The sequence below is a fragment of the Mus musculus genome, chromosome 12 (genome assembly GCF_000001635.26).
Source record: "Mus musculus strain C57BL/6J chromosome 12, GRCm38.p6 C57BL/6J".
NCBI lineage: Eukaryota > Metazoa > Chordata > Mammalia > Rodentia > Muridae > Mus > Mus musculus.
The window spans coordinates 105,807,980-105,830,663 of NC_000078.6; the positions used below are offsets into that span (position 1 = coordinate 105,807,980).

At 40.3% G+C, this 22,684-nt stretch overlaps 1 protein-coding gene across 13 annotated transcripts in view; it reads left to right on the top strand.

Annotated features, from left to right (window-relative positions):
• Nucleotides 1-22,684, top strand: part of Papola (poly (A) polymerase alpha) — a 54,273-nt gene that overhangs the window by 23,303 nt on the left and 8,286 nt on the right. For 6 of the 13 annotated variants that reach the window (NM_011112.4, NM_001347440.1, XM_006515596.3 and 3 more), the window contains exons 7-19: nt 576-687; nt 1,364-1,453; nt 1,545-1,683; nt 3,058-3,130; nt 4,295-4,415; nt 5,219-5,303; nt 10,377-10,430; nt 10,801-10,920; nt 12,362-12,471; nt 15,577-15,698; nt 18,965-19,107; nt 20,302-20,402; nt 21,078-21,298. In NM_011112.4, the coding sequence (NP_035242.1) occupies nt 576-687; nt 1,364-1,453; nt 1,545-1,683; nt 3,058-3,130; nt 4,295-4,415; nt 5,219-5,303; nt 10,377-10,430; nt 10,801-10,920; nt 12,362-12,471; nt 15,577-15,698; nt 18,965-19,107; nt 20,302-20,402; nt 21,078-21,298 (1,491 nt within the window). Of the gene's footprint in view, nt 1-575; nt 688-1,363; nt 1,454-1,544; nt 1,684-3,057; nt 3,131-4,294; nt 4,416-5,218; nt 5,304-10,376; nt 10,431-10,800; nt 10,921-12,361; nt 12,472-15,576; nt 15,699-18,964; nt 19,108-20,301; nt 20,403-21,077; nt 21,299-22,684 lie in introns of those variants that run through there. The other 7 variants (XM_017314992.2, XM_017314994.2, XM_006515592.3 and 4 more) reach the window with 3 other exon arrangements.

Here is a 22,684-nt window from a genome sequence, read left to right on the forward strand (position 1 = left end):
CGAGTGCTGGGATTAAAGGCGTGCGCCACCACGCCCGGCAGAAATGTTGGTTTTAATAAGTGGCCAAAATTGTTAAATTTGGTTAAGGATTATATTTGCATAGTTTTGAGTTATAGACAGTGTTTAAACATAAAGATATCTGTAATTAAAATATACGGTGACTATTTACCTATTGTTTTGTGTTTAATGTGAAAATAAATGTGTGAGTTCCATTCTGAGCTCATTGTGAGTGAATTTGCTCATATTTTGCTCTCTTTAAGTGTGCAGCCAACTTACAGCTCCTACAGATGTTAAACCAGAGCTTAATTTCAGTGTATGCATTCAGTGTCTACTTAAGCTAAGTAGACTTGTTAGCAGTTGAAACGATATGTACTGTTTGTTGGGCTCTATTTTATATCACCGTTCCCATGCTTTAGCCTCTGTTTAATGTGCCTGTGTATACAGCATGGGCTTCTTGTGAGGTTCTTGTAGCCATTGCAAGGTCAATGAGAGGGCTTTAAGAATTTTTTTTAAATAGAAAATGCCATAAAAGTAGTTTGACAGATATGGAATGTTAGATTTTATTTTTGTTTTAGATTGATATTTTGTTTGCAAGATTAGCACTGCAGACTATTCCAGAAGATTTGGACCTACGAGATGACAGTCTGCTTAAAAACCTAGATATAAGATGCATAAGAAGCCTTAATGGTATGTAAAAAAGCCTGCTTCCTTTTGTGAAGTTGAAGGGCTTTTGGTCAAATAGTAAATAACAGTTCTTAAAACATATGCTTTGTAATGACGGTTTTTGTAGCCAGTGTAAATGCGTAATGGATATACTAAAACACTCTTTACCCTGGATAGACTACAGAGCCGTGTCTGGCAGTTGATTTGCTCACTGATGACCTTTCACTTTCCCCGCTATTAATGGTATATTACATCTTTAAAAAGACCGACATTTATAATGTTGCTAGTGATCGAGGCTTTACTGTATGTAGCCCTTATTAATTTGCATTTGATAGTTGCTTTATAATCTTATCAGATAAGTGTAAAGGGTTTTCTCTTTTTAAAAATGTTAATATAGCTCATTACCAGTGCTTTGGGATAACTATTAGAAGCGTAGATGGACTAACTCCACTCCTCAGGAAAGAGTTGTACGTAAGGCTGAGGCTGGGCAAACTGCCAGGTGTGGTAGCTGTGGTTAGGGATTCGGCTTGGAGCAGGAAAGAGCTGCTTGACTTCATGCCTTCTGACTTTTAATGCCTTTTAATTCACATAGTCATTCCACCAAATAAGGCTTTAATTTGAGGGTAGTCTTAGAAAATTGATGATGATACTATTGTAACACCTGAGGCTTAATGTTGTTTCTCTCACTCCCATTAATCAGGTTGCAGGGTAACCGATGAAATTTTACATCTAGTACCAAACATTGACAACTTCAGGTTAACTCTGAGAGCCATCAAACTGTGGGCCAAACGTGAGTTCAGAATTTGTTGGCTAGCTTATTAAAAACATTGAAGCTCTTCATCAACACTAACTTAATCTTTTTGCTTTTCCCTTATCAACAGGGCACAACATCTATTCCAATATATTAGGTTTCCTCGGTGGTGTTTCCTGGGCTATGCTAGTAGCAAGAACTTGCCAGCTTTATCCAAATGCAATAGCATCAACTCTTGTACATAAATTTTTCTTGGTATTTTCTAAATGGTATGTTTTTAGATTATATTACAATAAAATTGATTGTAGACACTGAAGTTTAGTCTTATTTCTGTGACATTTCTACAGCTGGTTTCAGATTTCAATTTTAGTTTGTGGGCTGAGGGGGTAGTGCTCAGTGGTAGACTGCTTGCCTGGCATGCACAAGGCCTTGAGTTTAGTCACTAGTCCCTCCAAGAACCTAACCAGTTTTAGTTGAAGATACAGCTACCGTGTTGGGAAGAGACATTGTGTGTGAAAAGGAAAACCTAACTCCTTAGTTTCTTTTCCTTAGCTCTGCCACCTACCCTCCAAATACACTCTGAACTTAGCCACTGTAATGTTTTCTGCCATCTGCTCTGTTACTAGGGTGGGTAGAACTCACACACACCATTCCTTTCATTCTGATCACTTCTATCCAGAGGCTGTTTGTGATTGTGTTTTACCTTCAGCCATCATTAACTTGGTAAAACCTTAAATGTGTCACTTCTATAACAGTTTTTAAAAAAAAATATGTTAAGTGACTGAAAATAAATGGAAGTCACTGGATCTTTGAGACTTGTTAGCCCAGGAGAGATCTACTAATTAAGATACAAATGTTTTGGATTTAAGAAAAGTCCAAGACACTGCCAATTTGAAGTAGTTACTTTGATACCAAGAGTTGGGGTTTTAGTCAAGTTAAAGAGATTTATCTTTCATATTGCCAGCACTTTCCTTTCTTAATGTGAAGAAAGACTTGTTCCTTTGTAGTCACTTGGTAACAGACTCTGGATTTAATGTGTAGCAACTGCTCTGTCCAGTATAGTTGTGCTGCTTTGCCTTTGTCTTGGTGAGTGAGGTGTGATCAGGTCAGACACAGAACCATGAACATTTCTAGTAGGCCAGCTTGATTTATACTAAGCAAGAGAAGCACTTTTCATTTTTGATCTTTATACCCAACTGAAGTAGCATTAATACATTTTATAACATGGCTGTATTATATAGTACTCACAGAAGCATTGTCCTTGTTAACCTTCGCACCGTGCCTCTAGTTACAAGTCACTTCCATGTACCCGTTCAAGGGACTAGTGTGAAGACAGGAGTCTTTTCTCAACCAGGATTAGCCCAGTTCAAGGGTGAGGTGGACCTACTAGATGTCTCGAGGTGGTGCTTACTGTTTGAATAGTGCTTTATCAGTTCCCCCGCAGAGCAGATGTCTGACATGATAAAGCTGTCCTGATTTGACTTCATAGAGCAATACTGTGTAAACAGAAAGCAATGAGAGGCTGTGGTGTATATGCCAAGTGAGTGAAGCAGGGTTGCATTCACAAATGCTGTATGTTTAACAGAAACGTTTAGATGCTAATGTCCAATAGTCTTATCAAGTGCTACAATCTTTTTGAACAGGGAATGGCCAAATCCAGTGCTATTGAAACAGCCTGAAGAATGCAATCTTAATTTGCCTGTGTGGGACCCAAGGGTTAGTGTATTATTTTTTCCCCTACAAATTCACACTATTCAATAACAAAAGTCACCTGCATAAAGGAGGAGGCCGCCCAGTTCTTACATATGAGTGGACACACCCATATTTCACTTGTTATAGATGACCTGCTCTCTAATTGTCCTCCGGTGTGAGAAGTGTAACGCTGTACTGTAAGCCACATTTACTTGTACACAGTTTATACAGATCTCACTAACAACTTATTCCATATAGCACTATCTTGTAAGTCAAAGTTGTATGGGCGTTTGTGCTTTTAAAAAAAAAATAAAAGGATACTAAAAATCCCTGTATATTTTTTTATTTGCTCTAAGTATTTGTTCAGTTGGCTTGTTTTAGAAAGTTCTTGCATAGTGTTTGTATGCAGCATATGGCTCCTAAGCAGGATTGCAGTGTCCGTGCTATAATTGGAAACTCTGGTTTAGGTGTTTGAGAGATGCAGAACTGTGTCAAGGAAGATCACCCACTTTGTGGAAAGTTATAGATAGCATTTACTGCTTAGACTTTATAGGTGTCAGTAACGCTAGCTTTATCACAATAGCTTTATTATAATATAAAGGAATTAATTGGAATCAAAACTATCCAGGTTTTTGAGATCATAATTTAAAATTTTTTTTATTTATTACAATATCAAAGTCTTGTAATTTTTTTTTTTTGACTCTGCCCCAAGCTGTGTGCTTTCAAGTTACCTGAGCCTCAAGGCATTTAAGGGAGAGTGTAAGTAGTTGCCTTTGTGGGGATGAACCACACAGTGTACAGATAGTAGTCACTAAATAAATCGTCCTATTGTCTCACGGCCCAGAGCTGTTCTTCCTCTGTAATTTTGCAGGCACTCATTTATCCTGCCAAATACAGAAAAGCAGTAGATTTGCAACACATTTTTCTGTTTTGCTTTGCTCTTGCCAGCAGGTCCATGCAGTCAGGTTGCAAGGTAGTCATACCTCCATCTTGGGAACAGACTGTTGACTAGATCTTTCATTCTGTAAAAAATGTCTATAAAGCAGTCTCTTGACATGCGTTTTATTTCTCAACTCCAGCTATGAATGAAGTAAAATGTAATCATTGGTTCAGTTTAACAAGGGGTAAAAGTCCAAGTATCTGTCGTATATGTACTTGAAGAAACTGATTGGCTGTTGTTGTATGTAGGTAAACCCCAGTGATAGGTACCATCTTATGCCTATAATTACACCAGCATACCCACAGCAGAACTCCACGTACAATGTGTCCGTTTCAACACGGATGGTCATGGTTGAGGAGTTTAAACAAGGTAAGTGTTTCTGCTTCTGCTCTACTTCATACAGAGGGGTCTGCCCACTGTTGCTGACCCAGCAGTCAGCTTGTTGTGTGATTGAATTGAATTGCCAGACTGGGTTTGTGCATTTATTCTTGATTATGTATTGGAGAATAACTCAACAGTGTTTAAGCAGTTTACTCTGACAGTATGCTGGAGAATGAAGCAGCACTTAAAAACTTGGACGTTGGTTCAAGGCTGTGTCAGAGCCTTCTAACATCAGAGCTGATGCCATTTCGTCTTCCTGGGTTACAAAAGGGATATACAGACTTTTTATACTCCTTGGAAAAGAACTTGGAGTGTGGTTGGGGCCAAAGCTCTGCCTTTGAGAAGATCCTTGACTTTGGGTCCCAATTAATTGTAAATTTAAAGGCTGTGCACCATCTTCAGCTCTAATTTGATTACTCTTGTGTTCCATCCACACAAGGAAGGTTTTTAATGGGAAACACTTCTTGGCCATTTAGAGATAGCAGTAACTTGATTTTAAAAGTCAGAAAAGAAACATTATATGGGGAACTTTAATTCTTCAGGTAACTACTATGTTTCACTTTGAGCCTTCCTGTGCGCATGACATTTTACTAATAATGGCACTTTACAAGAAATGTGGTTCTCAAAAAATTTTCAGTGTTTGTGAAATATGTGTAAGAATGTACTCTAAGGTTTTAAAGTAAAACTTCCATTTGCTAATGTTTAGGAATGTAGTGAATGTATGTGGTATGTTTAAGATTCTAGATTGCTAGGTTGAAACATACAAATATTCTAATATGTTTTTAATTTAGGTCTTGCTATCACAGATGAAATTTTGCTGAGTAAGGCAGAGTGGTCCAAACTTTTTGAAGCTCCAAACTTCTTTCAGAAGTACAAGTATGTATTTTAAGGCATGTCAGCCATGTTGCTCTTAAGTAGTGGTTTAACAGTGGCATTTGTGGTATTTCCTCTTGCCAGATTCGTGAACAAGTCTCTCTCCAGTGTCTGTAGAATTTTCTTTATTGTTAAAAAGGGCTTAGAGTTTTTAGTAAACTGGTGTTTCCCTTCATCAGTACAGGGTGTTAGCCTCACACTTTAGTTGCTTGACTTACTAGCAGTCCTACTATGTGTCAGCCGCCTCAGTTCTTCTAGGTCTGTCACTGATGACCAGGATACTGTCTGCACCTCAGCAGGCTTGTGAGTGCTTCAAAAGTTAGGGTTCTCTCTCAAGACATTTCTACATTTAATCCTGAGAGCTTGCTGGGATAGTTTAGACCATGCACAGACCTAGTGAAACGTCGGCGTTTGGCTGAATACAGGTTTTCAATCATTAGTAGCACATTTCCCCCTTCAAAAATATGTCTGCAAATAGTTTTCTAATAATTTAAGTGGGTATCATTTTTATTAATGTCTTTTAATTTAATGCTTTAATACCTTAGAGGTGAAAAAGCCACATGATTTGTGCTGTGTTGGAAATGTAAGTTACAATAAATCTTAAAAAAAGAACAAGAACCAAATATGGACTCGAGCCTTATTTGCCCTGGCCTGAAAATTAAGCAAAGTCCCACTTAAATTTTTGCTTTAATGCTTGAGACTTTCCTGACCATTTTTATGTGTTTTGTTACAATAATTTAAGCAAAACTATTTTATACTTTTCCCACATTAAAAGTAAGAATGATGACCTTCATGCTGTCTCTGTGTTTTGTTTCTGTATCTTGCATGGAATGCAGTGATGAGTCAGTTTGCCTGTTGTGTTCCCGGGCACTGTGTTGTCAGAGGCGGAGCAGCGTGCTGCTGTGGTGCTCGTGGTCACGCCTAGCTCTAGACTGTCACTCTCATCGGCACATCATTCTGTTTCTTTAATGCTGAGGAGATAACTGATGACCATTAGCAATCATACTTGCCAACACTTGAAAAATACCACACTTGAGACATAGTGAAACCAAAAAGATTAAGGCCTCAGCAGGTAGATCCCAGCTTTTCTCAGTTGCCAGTCTCAAACTGTCTTTTCCTGTCTCACATTCGTAATTACAAGAGCTGGAGAAAGATGCAGTTCTGCTTCCTTAGCTTGGGCTTGAGGGAAGGTGAATGCTAGCATGACCACAGCATGCTTTACACTCCAGCGCTGCTAGGACTGTGAGAGGCACACCCTGCTGGGTCTTCACACCTGAGATTGCTGTAGCACCGGGAAGGTCTTGGCTGGCAAGAGGGTTAGTAATACTTTCCCTGACACCTGATAACCAGTGCAGTCATCCTTTTTAAAAACTACGAAGAGGAGGCTGTAGCAACAGGTTTGTTTCACAAAAATTTAAATTCAAGTACCCTGGAGAATATAAGATCTAACTGCTCTGCACGCATGCCCTTCAAAACACAGTGAGGACTGCACTGGGTTTGCAAAGCAGGTGATTGGAGCAGCTTAAACAGCGAGTCTCCATGTGAAACACCAGTTACATTGTAACCTGAAGGTGGCATTCTTAGTTTGTTGTAATCAAGACCTAGAAGAATTGAGGCTGCTGACACACTGATTGGCTTTGTGTGAAGCATGCCCGGAAAAGTGTTACCTTTTCTTAGGGTTTTAAATTGTGTAAAATACCTGCTATTCTTGGAAGAGAGGGGGACCATAGGAGAGATTTCATTTACCTTAAATGTGTAAACTCATCCATTTTCAAACAGTGGGGTGGGAGTTTGCCTGAAGAAAAGAATGGCATTGTATTGTTAATTTTTAAAGTTTTAAAAAATAATCTTTGTATTTTAATAATCGTAGTTTGTTAAGTAACAATAAACCACAGGCATTAGGAAATGTGACTGGTGGTCATCTTAGGCATTATGTTTCACTAGGACCAGGGAGGAGTACACTAGGAAAGCAAGTGTAAAAATGTGTAAAAACTAGCCTTACAACTGCTCAGACACAGGTAATCTCACCACATGGGAGGGAGGCAAAGGTAGGAGAACCAAGATTTCAAGGTCAGCCTGAGCGATGTAGCAAGGTCAAAATCAGTTTGGAATATATGAGCATCCCCTTCCCCCAACAAAACCAGCAGCAGCACACCTTTAGTGAACTGTAATTCTTGCTTATGAATTTAAAGAGAATTATAAGGATTTTAACTAAGAGATAGGTTTTTCTTTCAGTGCTTGGTATCTGAGCTGTCATCTACCCAGGTAAAGTACTGAGATGAAATGGCCAAGAAACCTACTTACAGAATGCTTTTTTGGTAAATAACTATAACAACTTAAGTATTTTTAGGACTTTTTATTAGGAAAACACTCTACTAGATGAGGTATGCTCTTAGCCTAAGAACAGTTTTACATAAATTTTAATTAATTTAATTTATATCTATATCTATATGAGATCTTAGGGGAAAGGTAATAACCATGGGATTAGCCCTAGATTTTTCTTGGAGACACTTGAGCTGGTTGGTGCCTGGCAGGCGTGACGAGGCTCACAGTTTGGGGATTATTACAGTGTAGTCTAGAGATGCATCTGCCCTGGAGGAGTCCTGAGATCATTGGAGATTGGATACCAGCTCTGGTGTTTTTAACATGCAGAGTTTGGGACTAGAAGTACACTCAGCAGTTAGGAACACTGGTCGTTCTTCCAGAAGACCTGGGATCCATTTCCAGAACCCACGTGGCTGCTCCATTCCGACTGTAACTCCAGTTTTAGGGGATCCATCGCACTTCTGTGGCTTTTGTGGGCACTTGTGTGCAGAAATATGCAGACAAAATACCCACACATATAAAAGTAAAATACATAAAAATGCAGATTTTAAAAGAAAACTAATTGGAGATTTTTGGTTTCTTGGAGAAATCACTGCTTTCTACTGTATTAAAATATTTACAGCTTTTAAAAAAATAATTAATTTTATATCAAGTTTATTAAAATATAGCTACATATAAGTTTATCCCATAAATCTTAAGAGATATTCATAGGTAAAGTGTCTAAGTATACAGAGAAGACACTTTGTTCCCCTCCATTGGGATGTTCTGAATAGTCAAGTTGAACACCATGCCTTTGAATTGCCAACAAAATTCTGTTAAAATGGATTGTATGTTTTTGTATTTATAAACAAAATATTGTGGTGCATCACTTAATCATGCTGAAGATCTAGGTGTTCAATAAGAGTATTTTCAGGGGAGTGAGGGGGAAAACAGCTTTATTGTTGATGGGTCTGGGGATGCTGGCCTGCAATCCCGGCACATGGGAGATGGAGGCAGGAGGATCAAGTGCCTGTGCAGCTTGAGTAATAAGTCCACTTAACTGTACTGAGGTAGAATTGGAAAAGCTGTGCTGTGCTGTGCTGTGCAAACTTAGGCAGCTTGACACTTGGGAGGCTGCGTGCGTGAGTGCGTGCGTGCGTGCGTGCGTGCGTGCGTGCGTGCGTGCGTGCGTGCGTGCTCCGATAGCTGCTACACCTTGAGAGCGCTTGCGTCTCCTCTCTCTTTCCATAATGAGGTCACCTCTTTTAATGCCTCAGTGACCCAGAAATGTGATTAAGCATGTCAGGAGTTTGCTTGATTTGTGTGACTCCTCCTCTGTGTACAAAATGCATGAACTTTGAGTGCTTTTATGTGACTCTTGAGTGTTTGTATTTGGCTTGTTTGAACTAATGCTGACCAAATGGGAAAGGAAGAACTCATTTCTGTGGCTGTAGACAACATGGCTCCAAAGCTGGGCATATATCCTATTTCTGTAGTCCCACCTCAATTTTGTGTCTTGAGCTTTTAGGGTTTTTTTGTTTTTTTTTTTTTTCTCTACTTTAATTTAGTTAATTTTTGACAGTACCTTTCCACAAAGATAAACGCCATTCTCTTATCCAGGTGGCGTGCACTTTCTATAGCTGTGTGTAGAGTTGCAAAGATGAGTAGAGTTTGTAGATGGGCTTACTCTGGTAGTTGTGTCTGGTTCTCAAAGCTTGTTTGTTTTTGACTAGCAACATTACTTGGAAGGTGTGAAAGAACAGAAGGTTCTCAGACTTTTCAGACTAGGTTATTCTGGCACCTTCCTGTCTAGTATCCACTAGATAATCATGTCAGTTTGCTTTTGAGGTAAAGCTGCTTATGTAAAACTCAGCTTGCAGTATTTGGAAAAGGTACATACAGAGTGATTTGTTTTGTTATTTAAGAAAAAATTGTCTAGTAATTTAGTTGTAATTGCTTTCAAAAGTCCTAAGAATAGTTACTTGCCCATGGTGATATTTTTTGAAGTATAAACTTGGAATTTTAAATGTGGTTTAAGTTGTGAGTAGAAATCACTTATTTAACTCTCAGGACAGTCTTAACTGCAGGGAGTCCATTGCAATGGTTTATACCATTTCTTTGGGTGAGGTGGCTGATAAATACCATATGATATTACTGGAGACCTGATGTTCTTTGTTTGTTTGTTTGTTTTTTGAGACAGGGTTTCTCTGTATAGCCCTGGCTGTCCTGGAACTCACTTTGTAGACCAGGCTGGCCTTGAACTCAGAAATCCGCCTGCCTCTGCCTCCCGAGTGTTGGGATTAGAGGCGTGCGCCACCACCGCCCAGCAGACCTGATGTTCTTGATGTTATTTTTGAAGTCAACTTTTGTAGTGTGTATATTAATGATCATTTTTGTGTCAAGAGCCCTGTTTTTTGGTTCCCATGAAAACATTTTTCTTTTGATAAATTATTTTCCATGAGTGTCTTTTTTAATTTTCTTGGTAGAACACTCCGTTGGAGTGTTGAGCAATTTACCATGTAATGATTTTTCAACCTTGAAAATTCATCTACTCTTTTGGTAATTATTCATAGTTTGTTTAAGAAAATCCAACTGGCCAATAGTGAAACCATGGAGTTTAGCTTACATGATTTTATGTGCACACTTGATTGGGAACTCCTTGTTGAATCAGTGTTGGTCTATAAGTGTGAGGAACCTTATTACATTATGGTTATAAGATCCAGCACAAAGCACATAAATAAAGTAAATAGCATGTTGTCTTTATCTTCAAAGGCATTATATTGTACTTCTAGCAAGTGCGCCCACGGAAAAGCAGCGTCTGGAATGGTGAGTAGTCAGGAGGGTTCCCTGAAATGACTCAAATAGACAGCGCAGCACACCGGTGTGCGAGGCTGCTGGCTTACTGCGCTACAGAGACCAGGGCCCGCTTCCTGACGGTGTTTATTGTTGCTTAGCTTAGCTTGCCTCAAGTATTTCTCAGAACCGCTCTGTTTGGATAAAGTTCATTGTTTTTTCATCCAGTTCATCATTCTTTTTGGTGGATCCTAACTAAGTCTCACAGTTTTATGTCTGGGGGGATGGCCTTGGTGTATATAGTTTACATAGAGACAATATTTATATTACCCCCTTTACATGAAAACTTGGTTTGCATATGAATTTTCATAGAGTCTCATAAATATTAATGACATTTGTCTAGGGTGGGCTTGGTGGAATCAAAAATCCGCATCCTGGTTGGAAGCTTGGAGAAGAATGAGTTTATTACACTGGCTCATGTGAATCCCCAGTCATTTCCAGCCCCCAAAGAAAGTCCTGACAGGTAAGCATGTTTCCCATTGAGTCCCCACCTACCCTCTCACCTCCCGTGTAGACATGTTCAGGGCCACTTCGACGTTACTTTTGAGACAGGTTGTAGCCCAGACTGGCCTGGAACTTCTGGGCTTACAGCCATATGCAACCATTTCCTTCTGGAGAAGACTATATCTGGCTTTGCTTTTTGCTGATGATGTATCTGCCACTTACTGTTTATTTTCTGATATAACTTTCATCAGGAAGTGTAGTGTGCCTTAGTTTCTCAGTATTCTCTGGTTTACCAAATTTGGGTAGATCTTAAGTTTTTTCCTATTAGCATTTATATCAGTGTTTTCCCTCATCAGAAACATTGAATCATTTCTTGAGAAGAATTAGCACTGAAGTAGATTTAGTGATAGTCCTTGATAATGAAGTCTCTGTTATCTGATTAGATGTTGATGTTCTGTGTATCTGTCCTAATCTGACTTGGAGTATTTCTAACATCCCTTCAGTTGTATACAATAGTTGTAGGCTGTTCCATGCAGAGACCGCTGAATGGGGAGTAGGCTCCCCTGGTTGTTGAGGGTCTGAGAAGTTAGCTAACGCTTTTCTTGTTGCTCTGACATTGGGAATTTAGAACAATATGAGCTATAAACTTTGAAGCAAGGATGAGGAAGTAGAGGCTGAGGCTCACTTGAGTTGCTCTTGAGTTTGAGTATTCTAGTGAAAGAGATCGCATATTTTTCCTTTGATCATTTAAAAGAATTAGTTGGATTTCATTTGTGAGATAGGGTCTTGTATATAGCCCATCCTGGCCTCAAACTGGTAATCCTCCTGCCTCAGCCTCCAAAGTGCTGGGTTGCAGGCACTTTTTAACCACAGAGAGCTATTTAGAAGTACAGAATTGGTATTTTTGAGACAGGGTCATACTATTGAACTCTGGCTATCCGGAAATTCCCTCTTTGGACCAGGCTGACCTACAGCTCACTGAGGTCACCTGCCTCTGCCTCCTGAGTGTCGGGAGTGAAAGTACAGCCTTTATATATAGAAATTAACATATGTAACACTTCCAAAAAGCAGTATGCTCTTTACAGCCTTTATATATATAAAAAAAAATATGTGTGTGTGTGTGTGTGTGTGTGTGTGGTGTGTGACACTTTTCCACAAGCATTATACTCCCCCCACCCCACCATCCATTTACCATTTGGAACACAGTTAACAAATATTAGTGCCATGAATACTTTGGACAATCAATACAAACACAGAAAATGTAAGGCTGTTGTTTAGGAAGTAAGTTTGTATCGTCGTGGCCTAGGTGACAGGAATGGGAGGGCAGTCATATTCTGATGGCAGGAACTTGTTTACTTACACATTTGAATTACTTTCCCCACATACCTCGCCTAGGCTGTCAACTCATCAACAGCCTTGCTCTCCTGAATCCTAATGGCCTGTGGTAATGTTCTTTACAGGGAAGAATTTCGCACAATGTGGGTGATTGGGTTAGTGTTTAAAAAAACTGAAAACTCTGAAAATCTCAGTGTCGACCTCACCTATGATATCCAGTCTTTCACAGACACAGGTATGTCTTTATTTGAATAATGAGCTCGTTGATGTTCCTTGATGTACAGTTAGTAGTGCTTTTCATATTAATTGAGTACCGAACAGTAATCATTAGAGTAAGCTTCGTGCATTTAGTAATGTTTAATATAAATAACTTCTATGTTGATCTAGGTCTTAAAGTTAGGTGGGACCTTCTATAATATGATTTGTCTGTAATTTGAGACAAACAGCCTATTTCAGTCATCTTGAAGCTTAGAGACTGAAGTGGACATTTTGGTAACTTAGAGACATTTAACTGATGGTGAAGATGGGGCCAGGGGAGTATTGTCAGCTCATGCAGTCCGGGACAGTTAGACCTGTGCGTTGGATGAACTTGAATTCTTAGGTAAAGGTGAGAGGTTTTAGTTGAAAGCTTTAAAGTCATAGAATGAGTTGTCAAAATCTTTGTGATTTGTGTGTAGATGTACACAGCAATTCAAGGAATTTGTGAGCCTTACAGGGATGCCTGTGTGCTGTCCTAAAGCACTAGTTCTATTTAAAACATCCTCCAGATCACACTTTAAAACAGGCTAATTAATTAGCATTTTTACTTTTCTCACTGAGTTTTCCTCTATGAAAATTGATTTAATTAACATTTTATAAAGATTTAATCTACTTAACTGAAAAGAGGGGTAATGGAGACAATTTATTTAAAAGTCACTTTGACACCAGTAAATTGCAGTGAGGAGAGAGGTAATACTCTCTTTTCTGCTGTTTTGCTTTCTGGAGTTTGGTTCCACCAAACCCATTGCTCTCCTGCTCTGACCCGCTTGGGAAGTGATGAACCTTTTTTCCAGCAATGCCACAGTGTACACGCTGTCAGTCACTGAGTAGTCTGCATGTGTGAAATAGTGTGTGAAAGGCCACTGGCTGGGAGGGTGTGAAAGCTGATGAAGGAAGGCACAGGCAGACAGAACTGATTGGTACTCACTGAAAGAAAGCAGCAGACACATTCCCAGACAGGGGACTGTGGTACTGAGAAGCCAAAGTCCTTTTGATACTGTTAAGGGGGAAGTTACTTGGTTCTGTCATGGGACTCCTGTCAAGGCCCATCTGAGAGACAGACAGACCTCTTCTTACTTAGTAGAATTTACAATGTAAGTAAAACACTGGCTAGATTCAGATTGGTTGTTTGTATGAGGTACCCTGGTCGTTAAGGTTTGTGAGACACCATACGTCTAATGTCAAATGGTCATGCTTACGTGACTGTCCACTTCATGCAGAAGGAAAGGCCAAGTTCTGCTTGTAATTTGTGGTACATCATCTTCCTTCCTTATAATATTACTGTTCATTGTCTGTATATTTTGGGACTAGAAAGGTAATAAAGTTAGAGGGTGTTTCCAGCACAGCTTGTTAATTATATAGCAGTTTGCAAGCAAGACTTGTTACTTAGACACAATGGATACAAGCCAAACATCCATTGCTACTTAGGATTAGGGTTTTCTTTTAAAAATATTTTATGAGGATTTATTCTATGTGTATGGGTATTTTGTATACATGTATATATATGCACTGTGTGTATTCCTGGTGCCTACAAAGATCAGAAGAGGGTGTCTAAGCCCCTGAAAGTGGAGTCCTGGATGGTTATGGGTTGATGCTGAGTAGGTACTGAGAACTGGCAAGCCATCTCTCTAGCACCAGAGTGTTTTCTAGCCGAGTCTTAACAGCAATCTTAGGAAAGCTCTTTGTTAGGAATTTAGAGGTCTATGGGTCTAACCTTGACCATGGCCTCTTCTCTCTTGGCTTCTGTGGTTCCTGGTCAGGGTGTGTGGTTTTTGGGGTTTTTTTTTCTTCCTGAAATACTGTTGGACTCAGTTACTGTCAGCTTACTTTGCACTAAAGTCATTTGGGGTTTGGCGTAGGGTTTTGTTTTGTAGCTTAGATTGTTCTAGGACTGGCTCTGTGGCTTAAGTTCTGTTTGATGGCAGCTCAGTGTCCTGTCTTAGTCCTTGGTCACTTGACAGTCTATCTTATTCTGTCCTCTCCACTGGATTCTGCAGCTTGCTTGTGCTTTTTCCTGCTGTGTTTCCAGCTGCTACAATGGTTTTATAGTTGTGCAACCAATATTTTTGTATGGATTGACTGAATCCCCCCCCCTCGCACACCTTTTGTTTTTTTAAATGTAGCCCAGCCTGCCCTTGGACTTACTATGAAGGTTAAGATTACATTCAACTTATTCTCTGCTTTCATGACTAATTGTTGGGGTTTTACAGGTGTTGTACCATATAACCTCACTTAAATATTCCCATTTTGAGGTACTGTGATCTAAATATTTTGTACTTACTGATAGCATCTTCTTTTTGAGCCATAATTTATTTTTTCATAATAGAAAATATAGAAAGAATTAAGAGAGTTTTTCATGGAAAATACTTTTCTATGGTTTTGGTTTTTGTGGGTTTTTTTGTTTGTTTTTTGTTTTATGTATTATGTAGCTCTCGCTGTCCTAGAACTCACTATGTAAATATGGCTGGCCCTGAACTCACAAGGATCTGTCTGCCTCTGCCTCCATAGTTTGGGGATTAAAGGTATGTGCCACACACCATGTCTTCATATATATAAAGTGTGTGTGAAAGTGTGTCTGTGGGGGTACAGGTGTTCATGGAAAGGTGCTATATCCCCGGGAGTTGGAGTTCCAGGCAATTGTGAGCTGGGTTGTGTTATTCAGACTCAGGTCTTCTGCACAAACAGCACTTTCTCTTAACAGCCAAGAGCCTCCAGTCGTTCTTGGCTTGTGAGGTGTCTTCAGGTGTGGCTCCTTACTGTGTGAGCAGCAGGTGGTGTCTTCCAGGATTAAAGTCTTAGACTTTGTGGATGATGGAAAGACAGATGTACAGAGTTCTTTGAATTCTGTTATTTCCTCAACAGTTATTCTTGCTTTTTATTAGCACATGGAAAGTTAGTGTGCTAAAGGATCGAATGTGCATTTGCTCTTTGTTACATACGTGACTTGCCTACTATTGGATTGCATCCGACTAGGGACAGGCGGTGGGAAAGGTTCCCACTTACATTACTTTTCTTCTAGACGAATTTAGATCTGCCCTTATGTAACTATTTCTGTTCTTTGTAACAATGTCTGCTTGTATAGTTTATAGGCAAGCAATAAACAGCAAAATGTTTGAGTTGGATATGAAGATTGCAGCAATGCATGTGAAGAGAAAGCAACTCCATCAGCTGCTGCCTAGTCACGTGCTTCAGAAGAGGAAGAAGGTAAGCCAAAAAGGAACTTGATGGTGCCACCAATACAGTGCTTTGTATAAGTGCCAGCTGATGTTTCAGAACTCCCGTCCCTTTAGGGATGGGTGCTATTAACTGAGGACAGCATCTGACAGACTTGTCAGCTTGTGAGAGACCGTGTTCTCATTGTCAGCTTGTGAGACCTTGTTCTCAGCACTGTGTTTGTGTCCTTGTCTCATGACTGGAAAGAGGTTAATGTGACACTCAACGCCCTGAGTTTGTATAGCCATATTCTCTCAGAAAGAAAAACACCTTTAAACTTTCACACAAGTGTCTATTCTTCTAAAAGAACAAAGTTGTCATTACATGTTCAAACAATACTTTAAAGAGGGACAGTGTCTTCTTATTTACTGTAGGAGAATAGGTATATTTCTAAAAATTAAGAGTGGGCTCTTGAGATGATTCAGCAGGTGGTCCGCTGGTGACCTGAGTCCAATCCCTCAGACCTGCAGGATAGAAGTGACCCCTGCAATTATTCTCTGACCTCCACAGCCTTGTTGGGTGTGTATGTGTGTCCTGTCACCCCCCTTCTTTCTGATTGTACAAGGGACTGGAGAGGTAGCCTAGTTGGTAGAGTATTTGGCTAGCATGCACCTGGGGTTAACCCTTAGCACTTCATAAAATAGGCATGATGATACATGCCTGTGATCCCAGGACTTGGAAAGGTGATGGCAGAGGGGTTAGAAGTCAGGGTCATCCTCTGATACATACAGGATCTATGATAGCGCCCCCCCCCCCATATACACACACAAAAGAAAATTTGTTACTATGCCCTGCATTGTAGCAAACCCCTGTATTCTCACCAGTTGGTGGGAGATTGGAGGAATTGCAAGGTGAGGGTGGTTTAAACTGTATATACCAGATTCTAGGCCAGCCTGGGCTACATGGTATACTTTGTACAGTAATTGCAAAGTAGTTACAAAGGACATTGCTCTCACTGGTTACCAGAGGTAAAGTAGTGTCTTGTTCTGATGTTTATATCTTGAATAACAGAATATTTTAACCTTCTTATATTGAATGCATTGGTGCATAGAAACAGTGACTTGGACTTGTGCCCGGCAGATAGTAAATAAATAATCAAGTTATCTGAAATTAATGCCAAGATCAGTTACAGCTTAGGGGTGGGTAGGTACAGAGATATCTGGACATGATAGTTTCAGGTGACAATCTTGTCAGCTAAGTCTGATTGTAACTCACGCTGGCTCCTGATTGCTGGAGTTAATTAGCTACATGTGTTCATTCCTGATAAGGAAGTTGCTCGAGTAGACGCCATATCGCCTTTGTTGGCTTTCAGCACTCCTGAGGCCCAAACTTAGCTCCCTGCTAAGCCTGTGTAACCATTGCAGCCACAGGACCGTCTGATAGGAATGTGTTAAAATTATAGCAGTAGCTGTCGGTAGTTGCGCATGCCTTTAATCCCAGCACTTGGGAAGCAGAGGCAGGTGGGTTTCTGAGTTCGAGGCCAGCCTGGTCTATAAAGTGAGTTCCAGGACAGTCAGGGCTACACAGAGAAACCTTGTCTCAAAACAAAACAAAACAAAACAAACCCTAGAGCATTGCAGTGTTAAGTTTTCCATAGTTAAAACTCAGAATCACGGGTGTCAAAAGTGGATGCCAATAGGCTGCGCTCTTTTTGTTCTGGCAGTATGCGTTTTAAGAACTCATGATAACAGCTATTACCGGTTTCTAGAACCATGAATTTTTATCAGCTTTTAAAGTCTTACTATTAAATAACCATGTGACTAATTGTTATACAGCTCTAGTTGGGTTTTCCTGTTCATTTTTTTTATACTTTCAGTCTATGTTTCCCTAAAAATAAACTGTAGGAATCTACTGTCCACAGTTTGATCATCCAACAGAGTAACTGATCACATCTGTATCTGTGTACACAGACTATTGATTGGGTAGACTGTCACTCAGTTCAGATGTTCTCAGTGAGACACCAGTTTTTGACTTTGCTTTGTGCTTACAGTAGTTTGATCCTATCTACTTCTGTTTGAAATAATTTTTATTGCTGTTCATTTTATTTTCTACTGTGAAAATAGGACTCTGAAGCTGGGGTAAAGCCAACAGCTTGCAGCTCCTTCGCTGTTTGTATCTGTATCTGTACCCCCTCCACAGTGGGAACTGAAGCGAGGCCAGTCTGCACTGCTCACGTCCATGTCGCCTGTGCCCCCTCTAAAAGAGCAGAGTGGCCAGTATAGATCTCTTGCTTTCAAAGATCTTTGCGCATAAAATAGTAATGGTTAGAAATAAATGATTTTTTGTTTGTTTGTGGCCTAGGTATGTATTCCAAGCTGGCCTAAAGATCAATACACAACCCTGGTTGGGCCTCAAATTCAGAATCCTCCTGTCTCAGCCTGCTGAATGTCAGAATTAAATGTGGGTGCCACCATGTGTGGTAATGCCTTTTACTTAACATAATTTCTATGTTCGTTGTGGGATAACTAAAGATTTGTACATTACATTGGGTATGGCATATGCCTGTAATTCCAACTACATGGGAGGAAATTGGGAGGTTGAGGCAGGAGGATTGCCTGAGCCAAGGAATTAAGGCAGATGTGGGCAACATGTGACCTTGTCTTTTTTGAGGCAGGGTTCCTCTGTAGCTCTGGCTGACCTGGCACTTCTTCTGTAAACCAGGCTATCCATGAACTCAGAGATCCTCCTGCCTCTGCCTCTGCCTCTGCCTCTGCCTCTGCCTCTGCCTCTGCCTCTGCCTCTGCCTCTGCCTCTGCCTCTGCCTCTGCCTCTGCCTCTGCCTCTGCCTCTGCCTCTGCCTCTGCCTCTGCCTCTGCCTCTGCCTCTGCCTGAGGGATGGGATTAAAAGTGTGCTCTATTATGCCTAGCCTTGTGACAAAATAAAAATATTGTTTCTGTAATAAAAATAGGAAAAACAACACACTGTTGTGGTTCTGACAAAGGTGGCTGTCATTCTCCTGCTTACTGAGACTTTGCACCAATGCACCAGGGTTTATAGTTTTCTGATAGAAGTTTCATGTATGCTCATATTTCAATTTGAAATTTTACCGTGTAAATCAGCACAAGTAGTGTTCACTTCTCATTACTTTTCATATCAGATACATAGTTAAGTCTAGAGGTACAAAGTCTTGGCTTTTTGTAGTTATGGCATGAAGGGATTTTTTTTAACTCCTTTATGAGTGCTTTTCAATAGAAATCATAAATTTTATAAATTTGAGTACCTAAAGACTTATAAATTAAACTTTTCTTGGTTGCAGCATTCAACAGAAGGAGTCAAGTTAACAGCTCTGAATGACAGCAGCCTTGACTTGTCTATGGACAGTGATAACAGCATGTCTGTGCCTTCACCCACCAGTGCTATGAAGACCAGTCCATTGAATAGTTCTGGCAGCTCCCAGGGGTAAGGAAAGGGAGGGAGGCAGGGGAGAGGAACCATTTGTTTGTTAAACACAGTAGAGGCTTCTCTGCTTACATACAGTCTTATTTTATTCTAACTTATCTTTTTCTAAATTTATTTTTGTTAGTATTAGTTATGCAAGCTGATAAATTTCATTGGAGCTTATGAAGTATCTGGTCATAGTCACCCTGTCTTGTCTCCACCCCTTGTCCATCTCTTAACTCTTGACTTTTTTTAGTACCAGTTTTAATTCTTAGTTTATGGACAGAAATTTTTAGTTTTGCCCCTGCTGTCAATGATGTTTCATTTTGGGGACCAGAATACCTCCATTTATGAGTGATGTTGGTGTTTCCATCTGTCCAGGCTTACTTAGAGACAGACAGGAGGACTGAGCACCCTGATGTGCTAATCCCCATGACTGTGGGAACTGTTACTGTGGTAGAGAGGGCACATGCTTGCTGCACTAGGTGGTTTTAGATAAAGGGAACATTTTTTCCCCCTCAGAAGAATTTACTGTTTTAAAACATGCAAAGCATTTTAAGAATTGCTAAAAAGGATCTATAACCCATAAAATTAGAACATGATAGGTTGCGTTTGCATTCAGAGTTTATAGCTTGGTACTGTCTGGCACTTTCTGTTAGGTTTTACCACAACACCTTAATTTCAGGGGGTCTTATTGGCAGTTATGATGGCTATACTGATTGCCATTAGTAAGTTGACATGGAAACACTGACCTGTATATTCTGTGCATTCTCACTGGCGGGTCAAATATTCATCTTACTGGTCATATTTAAAGTACAGAACAGCTACATCAGTTTTGTCAGCTATGGTTTTTATATGATGTTCACATCATAGGATGTTTGTGTTTGTGTTGCTCTATGTATTTTATATGCTTTTTATTGTCTGTTTTTCGAGACAGAGTTACTCTGTGTAGCCCTGGCTATCCTCGAACTCTGTAGACCAAGCTGGCCTCGAACTCAGAAATCCGCCTACCTCTGCCTCCCAAGTGCTGGATAAAGGTGTGTGCCACCACTGCCCGGCTTATATGCTTTTTAATTGTTATGGAAGCATGGGAAGTTAGACCCGAAGAAACTGTAGCACATGTTACTAACATTTAATTGTTACTTTGATTATCTTTAACATATAATCCACCCTGCCCCTTCTTTTCTATCCTTCTCTTTCTGTTTCCTGTTTTAGCAGAAACAGTCCTGCTCCAGCTGTGACCGCAGCATCTGTGACCAGCATCCAGGCTTCTGAGGTTTCTGTACCGCAAGCAAATTCCAGTGAAAGCCCAGGGGGTAAGAAGTTGGCCTGGCCACTATTGTGAGCCCTTGCATGATAACTGGTTTTATACCTTATTTTAGAAAAGGGGGTTTGTTGATTAAGTTGTTGTGGATTCAGGTTTTTGTTTTGTTTTGTTTTGTTTTCAGGACCACTGTATAGCCCTGGCAGTCCTGGAACTCACTCTATAGAACAGGCTGGCCTTGAACTCAGAAATCCACCTGCCTCTGCCTCCCAAGTGCTGGGATAAAAGGCTAAGAGGCCTGTGCCACCACTGCTTGGTGGATTCAGTTTTTAGTGCTTTTTAAAAATATTTTAATGAATTGTATTTGTTTGTGTGTGTAGTGCTCTCAGAGTTTGGAGGAGGGCATCAGAGGCCCTGGAGTTAGAGTTCACAGATGGTTGCTAACCGAATGTAGGAGCTAGGAGCAGTTCTTAATCTCAGAGCCATCTCTCTCCAGCCCCTTTTGTTTTGTTTTTAAGGTAGAGTTTTAGGCTCAAACCTCCTGATCCTCTTGCTGCCCCACCCACCCTTGTGTTCTGGGGTTACAGGTGTGCACTTGGTGCTTGTCATTTAATAGCAGTTTAGTGCTTGCATATAAAGTTATTCATGAAGTAAGTTAGGAAGGAAGGAAGTTATAACTTGATGTTTGTAATGATCTTAATTTGTGTGTTCTTATCTTTCTGTTTAGGTCCATCGAGCGAAAGCATTCCTCAAACTGCCACACAGCCAGCCATTTCTCCACCACCAAAGCCTACAGTCTCCAGAGTTGTCTCCTCAACACGACTGGTAAACCCATCGCCTAGACCTTCAGGAAACACAGCAACAAAAGTCCCTAATCCTATAGTAGGAGTCAAGAGAACGTCCTCACCCAATAAAGAAGAAAGTCCTAAGAAAACCAAAACAGAAGAGGTAAATGTGCATACTTACATACATGAAACGATACAGGCATGGCGGCCTGGCGTCGCCTGCTCCTGAATCTAGTAGGGGATACTCAGGAAGACCTGGGGCATCTGCAGTGCTTCACTGCAGATGTGCTTCACTGCAAATGTGCTTCACTGCAGATGTGCTTCACTGCAGATGTGCTTCACTGCAGATGTGCGTGTTTCTGCCTCTCCTGCTCTGGGCAGCTTCTGCATCCAGTAGTAGTCTGGAAAACACAGTTCATATCCTTACTATTCTTTTTTTCTTTTTAAAGATTTATTTTATGTATGAGTGCTCTATCTGCATGTATACCTGTGTGCCAGAAGAGGGCATTAGATCCCATTACAGATGGTTGTGAGCCACCATGTGGTTGCTGGGAATTGAGCTCAGGACCTCTGTAAGAGCAGCCAGTTCTCTTAATCGCTGAGCCATCTCTCCAGCCCCATCCCCCAACTTACTCTTCTTTAGTGACTTTCATTTGTACTGATTTTTTTATGGCTCTTTGGAGAATGTTTTGCCTTTAACTCCATTTTATACTGTAATTGGTATCAGAGGGTGACTTAGCACTCACTTGCTGACTGCTAGGAATTCCTGGGAGGGAACTTAGAGTTTCCGCCACCTCTAAGCTATAGCCCTAGTCCTCAGGCTTTACTCTTGCGATGCACAAATTGCAAAGGCAGATTAGTTTAGGACCTCTTAAGTTTCAGGAATCTTGCTGTGTGTTTAACGGTGGCTGTCAAATCAACATTGAGATACAAGCAGTGTTAGCAATGTGCTGAGCCTTGTGTTTCAGGGTGTGAGTGGTCCCTGGGTGTGCCACACATGCACTCCTGCTGCTACACTGCCCTCTGCCCTTTTAATGTCAGCCTCCATGCCCCAGGGTCTAGCTGTGGAGTTATCTCATGTTTGCTTAAGTAGAGGTGCCAATCCCTGACCACCTATTTTGCGATGAATTCTGCTCTAGAATTTGTTATTTAAGAACTTTCTATATATCAGAAAAAAGAACACAAGTTTCTCTTGGGTATTCATTACACTTTGATCAGTATTGGTGAAATCTCTCTAATCAGACAGTCTTGTTTAGATTGATTTTATAGATAATCTACAACTAATGGAGTAACATTTTGTTATTCATGATGCTAAACTACAATGAAAATAGAACATATTTCACCCATCCAGATAGGTTCTGAAAATTGAGAATTGAGTTTTGCAGTGTAGTCCTTTTTTTTTTTGGTTCTTATTTTGTGAGAGGTGCTAGGGATGTAATGCAGACAGAGCCTTGTGTATTTATTATGCTTTAAATCTAGGTTCCTCTTCCTGCTTCTGCTTCCTTAGTTCTAGAATTACAGTTGTGAGCCACTGTGTCTGACAGAATGT